Source organism: Leptonotus elevatus, chromosome 4 (assembly GCF_054856555.1).
Source record: "Leptonotus elevatus isolate MCC_2025b chromosome 4, RoL_Lele_1.0, whole genome shotgun sequence".
Classification (NCBI taxonomy): Eukaryota; Metazoa; Chordata; class Actinopteri; order Syngnathiformes; family Syngnathidae; genus Leptonotus; species Leptonotus elevatus.
In genome coordinates, this window is record NC_141242.1 from 11700162 (window position 1) to 11706214 (window position 6053).

The following is a 6053-nucleotide window of genomic DNA, read 5'->3' on the forward strand; positions in this document are numbered from 1 at the left end:
GGCGAGAAAGGCGCTGCAGGCGTCACTGATGTGCTGGCTTGAAATTTAGATTTAGCCCGTTCTACAGTGGGCAAAAAGAACATAGCAGCCATTGTGATTTCCACATTTTCCATCTTTCCAACCTGCTAATAATAAAGTTCACTTTTGCTTCATGACATGCAGATGATGTTGAACAGTAAAAATGTGTACCATGTCGTGTTTGATGTGACAGGTGGAGCAGTACGGGAGTGTCATCTTTCACGGCTTGGAGGACAGCTGTCAGGATTACATCGCCGCTTTATTGGCTCGCTGCATCAAGGTGATCGCAATGAAAGGCAATATGATATCAGCATTATTGGGATTGGCAGTTTTATACATTTTATTGATCATTCAAGTTTGAGTCAGAACTTTTTTGTTGTTGTCATTTGACAGTGGTGGAAGTTAACAGCTGATGGGCTTGTATTTCATAACCTATGTATCACTGATTCAAAAACATCATCTGGTCGCATCTATGTTGAACTGAGGGTATTTATTTATTTATTTTTAATTTCTTTAAGGTTTTATCGCAGTCATACAACATGGCAGTATTTGAAATCTAAACACAAATGTAAAAGAATAACAAGCTGGTTGGACTTCTTTTTAGGGCTGCATGTGTGAGATTGTCTTGAGTTTCTATGACAACAGGCCCCTCCCTCATGTCAGTCCAAGCAGGAGGCGGGAGGTCAGGCGTGTGATGTGGTGAAGGTGGAGATTCAGCACAGTCTGACCAAGGAGCAACTGCTGGACACTCTCGTCTCTTGTGGTGAGATCATCATCATCGTCGTCGTCATTAGATTACGTGTCACCTCCTCCTCGTCACCTCCTCGTCACCTCCTCCTTCCTCACCACGTAGGCTTCCTGGTGCCAGTGTCGGCGTGCAATCATGGCGGCTGCGTGGTGCTGCTGCTGCAGGGTCTGGAGAAGGCGGCGTCCCTGTCGGCTCTGCTGGGAGATCTGTGCCACAGTTTGGACAACAGGACGTTCGCCCTCCCCCTGCTGCTCAACGCTGGTGAGTGCGTGGGATGCCTGTCATCATTGTGTGCAAGTATACAACCTTTCTATTACTTAAAAAATAAAATAAAAAAACAATCACTACTTAAACATAAACATAATCAAGGTGAGAATTGTGACTTTAATCTCAGACTACTGATTTTAAAGTGATGAGAATTCTGACTTTAAAGTCAGAATTCTGAGATTAAAGTCACAATTCTTACTTTAGTCACAGTTCTGAGGATAAAGTGAGTATCCTGCCCATCCTTTTTTTTCTTTTTCTTTCCTTTATTCCCCCACTGGCCCGAATCCTCTTCTGTTTCCTGATGTATATAATTACTTGATTAATTAAAGTAAAAAATAAAATCCTCTTTCCAAAGAAATAAAACTATGATAGCAATGAAGAACATGCAAAGTTTTTTTTATTTAGTTTTTTGTTTTTTTACTATTTTTAAGCAGAAGTCAAGTAAAAAATTTTTTTTAAATAATATAATAATAATAAATCATCATCGTTTCCTCTTCAGGTCCGCATCAGTTCTGCCAGCGCAGCTTCCTGATTGGCTCCCTGTCAAAGCCCCGCCTCCAAGGCTCGGAGCTCCGCCTCCAGCAGCACTTCCGCTGGCTGAGTCTGCGCTGGGACCAAGAGCCTCTGCACGGCCTCCTGGCCAGACGCCTGCGCAGGAAGCTGCTGCGCCAGGTCCCACCCACAATCCTGCCATCTGGATCTCATCCAAATCTGGACTCGTCGTGGACCTAAACGAGCGTTCTCCCTCCCGCCTGTGTCGTCCAGACAGGAAGTGCGGCGTGGTCCGATGACGGCGTCATGGAGAAGGCGGTGCTGTGGGTGGCTCAAGTGTGGCAGCAGCTCAACGCTTGCCTGGCGCATTTGGGCACGCACGAGGCCTTGATGGGACCGAGGCACTTCCTGGCCTGCCCCGTCCACGCCAACGACGCGCACGCCATCGTCAGGTACGACAGTACACACACTACACAAACACACACGCTATGTAGGGCACGAGTGATTGTTGCGCTGCGTTCAGGTGGTTGTCTCGTCTGTGGAGCTCCGTGGTGGTGCCTCGCGTTGAGGCGGCAATCGTCACCCGGGTCACAGCCAGGCGCTCCTCCTCCTCCTCGTTGCCCAGCAACGTCGTTCTAAGCGACGGCCAGCAGGCGGTGCTGAAGGCCGCGCTCAGCATCCTGGTCAACAAGGCCGTCCTGCGGGGATGCCCCCTCCCTCGCCACCGTCAGACCTTATTTATTTTTCAACATGATTGGATAATTTATTATTTTAAAATTAAAAAACAACAACTTTTCTCTCTCTTCTCAGAGGTTGCGTTCAGGGGCGGAGCCATCCCTTTGACCGCCATTGGCTCCTTAAAAGGAAGCAGCGGCAGGAAATGTCGAGACAAGCTGAGACGATCCAATACCAGCCCACGGAAGAAAGGAAGTCCCGCCTCCAGCTGGACCGGCGGCTCCTTTAGACACGGTAATGTTGTCGACGCGACATCGCTCAGCTGCCAATCATGTCGTTAATAAATTGCAATATTGATCGTCATTCACTCGTCTGATGTCATCTTGTATGAAGGAGTTAGTAATATGAATAATCATTGATTCTCCTTTTAGTCATTTTTTAGGAACTAAAGGCATTATTATTATAAATTTCTTGTTTGTGTTTCCAGGCTCCGTATCCTCCACTGACGTGAGCTGCACCTCAAATGGCAAAATCCGCAGGTTTGTACTCACTGAGACAACATTGTTAAATACTAACATTGCCACTTGCAACTTGCAACTTGCTTGTGCAGTATCTACATGTTTCTTCTCCCACGAATGGAAACGCGTGTTTCATGTTATGACTGGCGTGTGTGTTTTGTTCAGGGAGGCGTCCGGTTTGTCTTTGTTCTCAGACGACGAGACGGACCTGATCCAAGAGCTTCAGTCGTTGTGCTCCAGCAAGTCAGAACCAGACATTAGACAAGTACGTGCCGCATTACAAAATCATTCAATTCGACTTTTTTAGTACATGATCGTTTCAGCCACCAGAGGGCGACAGAGGCATTGACTCTTGACTTTATTTTGTTAAACATATTCTTAGGGTATGAAGAAGAAATTGTAATCTTACCTGACTTTTTTTATTTTTTATTTACTTAAGTTATTGTGTTTAGATAAATAAAAAAAAAGTCAAGTAAAAGTTTTTTCCTAAAAGTCTGAAGATTTTTTTTTTTTTAATTATACTGAATATGTATTTATTTTTTCTTTTAAAAAATCTTAAAAATTGTCATAAGCCAGTCATAATGTCCTGAATAAAATTTATTACGGGAAAATAAAACTAAAAGTAATTGCTTTACATGGAGTAGGGTACCCCCCCAGAACTTATTCAGTAAGCCTTTTAAAATATGTAAAAATAAAATAAAATTAAAAAGTGTTACAAGAATAAGTTTAATTATTTTGATTAAATCACAATATTTTTTCAACCAAAGAGAATTATAGTAGAAAGAAAATTAATTTTTTTATAAAAGTTTATTTATATATTTATATATATATATATATATAAAATATGTTTTCAGGGAAAAATATTTAGAAAATAATTTAAAAAAAAATTGGGGGGGGGACAATAAAATAAAATTCATTGTTTAAAAAAAAAAAGACTTTTGAAAAGAAAAATCTTACATTAAGGCCATTATTTATATATTTTGGTGTGTTTTTTTTCTTTACCATTTCCAGATGTGGGCATCCAAAGACGACGATGTCCTGTTCGCCAGCAGAAGTCCCGCCGGAGCTCCGCCCTCTACAACAGAGCAGGAAGTAGCCATGGACCAATCAGCTCAGCCGGTAAGGAAGTGGGATGAGGGGAAAAAACAACAACACTTTGATGGGCCAAAATCAACAGGTGGCGCTAAATTGACAGACCATTTAAGTCAATCACAAGTGGGAACAAAGTCATCAGTGGAAATGACAAAATGGCTACTTCATGCTTATTTGCAATTGCTTTGTTCATAATTATGTATTTTATTATTATTTTATTATATACATGCAAGATTTGAGTGTTGTTTCCCATCTCAGGCGGCCATCCAGAGCAGCCAACGTCGCTCGAGCCCTCGAACCCCATCCCAGTTGCCCGTGCCCAGCAGGGGGCAGCAGCAGCCGCCTCGCGTCGCCGCGGGCAACCACCACCACCACCAGAACAACAACAGCAGCAGCAATGGCAGCAGCAATGTCAACAAACAATCACAGGAGCATATCTGGCTCGTACAACAACACGATCACAAATAAACATGCGCACACACACACACACGTACACACTGCCCCAGTGCCCAAGGGCCAAGTTGAAATCTCTTCCCATGCCCCTTATTAATTACACAATCACAAGTTCTCCACTGGGGAACTAAAATCTAGGGGAGGTTTTGCTAACTTTATGGTAAATGGGCTGAATTTATACAGCGCTTTATGGCTGACATGAGTACAAATATTCATAAATGTCAGCAGAGATGTTAGCTAAATATTCCATGTTGGTAGAAGTGAAATTAAGCCTGATACACACAATAACATCTCAAGCATTCTAACCATATTTGACACTTTTTATTTTTTTGAGTTGTTTTTTTTAACACACAAAAGGTTTACATTTTCATTTTTTTAAGTAGTCAATTTGGCAGAATTTTTTTTTTTGTTAAAATATTTAGTTTTCAAAAACTACTTCAAAAAATATGAATAAAATGTTTTTGGTTTTTCTTAAAAATGCAAAACTTTTTTTCTTTCAACATGCACATTTTCCTGAAATATGTTATTTCCCCCCAATAATTTAAAATTTCTCAACAAAATTTTTTTTATTGAAAATGTAAAACGTTTTTTTTTTTACGACAACTTGTTCTCTGGCAAATATTTTTTTTAAATATATATTTTTTAAAAACACATCGAAAAAAACTTTAACATAAGTGGAAATACTTTTTTCTTGACCATTTAAAGCATTTTAAACCAAAAAAAAAAAAAACATACAGCAAATACAACTTAAACATTTGCAGGAAAAACTAAACAAAAAGTCATATTTTTAAGATAAAGATTTACCTTTGTCAAAAAAATAGAAATATGAATTCCCTTATATAATAAATAAATAAATGCATCCAAAACTAGTTGTGTGTGTACCGGGCTTAACTGAATACCATCAATTTGTGAAAATTGTATTAGGAAGGAGGGGAAAAAATCCCGTAGATTGGTATTTAATAAAAGCAATACTGTAAGTAGGTTCTTAAAATGTGTATTTGATGGCTATCTCCACTAGGTGGTGTTTGAGTATTATATGACCGTGTGCACATACTGTATGCTTCCCCACTCCCTCCTTAGCAGACCACCTTTGAACACTTTGTACTCGTCACACTTCCTCGTGTGTACTTTGGGGACCACAACTTATTTTCTTTCTTTCTTTTTTTTTTTTGGATTGTAGAAGCAATTATTTGACAGTCGCTCGGCGTCATCACACCGAGTAACTAACTTTCTTTTTTTCTTTGAGTGTTTCGGATGTTTGCACCGTGGCTTGGACATGAATCAGGGTTTTACGTGTAAATAAGAGTTTTAGCATTAGCATGTCATCACGACGATGACGTTTGTACAGTCAACTAAAAAAAGTGTTTGTTAAGTTTGAAAGTGAATACTAGATGTGTACTGTAAGCCATACTGCTACTACGACAAGCTTTCTTTTCTCATCGATCACTGTATGTGTTTTATGCTCAACCAAGATTTCTTTGATGTTTATAAATCTATGAAGATATATATATATAAATAAATATATATATGTATGTATACATATGTACAGGAGACTTTAGTCCGTTTCAAAGGTGTATGATGGCTGTTTGCGGTTTTTGAAAAAAAAGTTGTCTTTCAAGCACAAAAATATTAAAGTCTTTAAAAGTTGCCCAAGAGTGGTGCTTTATTTGTGATATAATTGTCAACGATTACGCATGATAAACCAACCAACACAATGAGATTTTCAAGAAAAGTTTAAAGGGACATAAAAAACACACACTTTTCTTTAAAATGTCATTAAAAAAATGTAT

At 39.6% G+C, this 6053-nt stretch overlaps 1 protein-coding gene across 2 annotated transcripts in view; it reads left to right on the plus strand.

Annotated features, from left to right (window-relative positions):
• cttnbp2 (cortactin binding protein 2) overlaps positions 1-5911 on the plus strand; it is a 37419-nt gene extending 31508 nt beyond the window's left edge. The window contains exons 13-23 of one of the 2 annotated variants that reach the window (XM_086072880.1): positions 212-298; positions 682-781; positions 872-1027; positions 1533-1705; positions 1799-1977; positions 2049-2251; positions 2336-2494; positions 2688-2739; positions 2884-2983; positions 3730-3837; positions 4069-5911. In XM_086072880.1, the coding sequence (XP_085929006.1) occupies positions 212-298; positions 682-781; positions 872-1027; positions 1533-1705; positions 1799-1977; positions 2049-2251; positions 2336-2494; positions 2688-2739; positions 2884-2983; positions 3730-3837; positions 4069-4278 (1527 nt within the window). In that variant the 3' untranslated portion in view covers positions 4279-5911. Of the gene's footprint in view, positions 1-211; positions 299-681; positions 782-871; positions 1028-1532; positions 1706-1798; positions 1978-2048; positions 2252-2335; positions 2495-2687; positions 2740-2883; positions 2984-3729; positions 3838-4068 lie in introns of those variants that run through there. The other variant, XR_015094531.1, reaches the window with a different exon arrangement.
• The last annotated feature ends 142 nt before the right edge of the window (positions 5912-6053 follow it).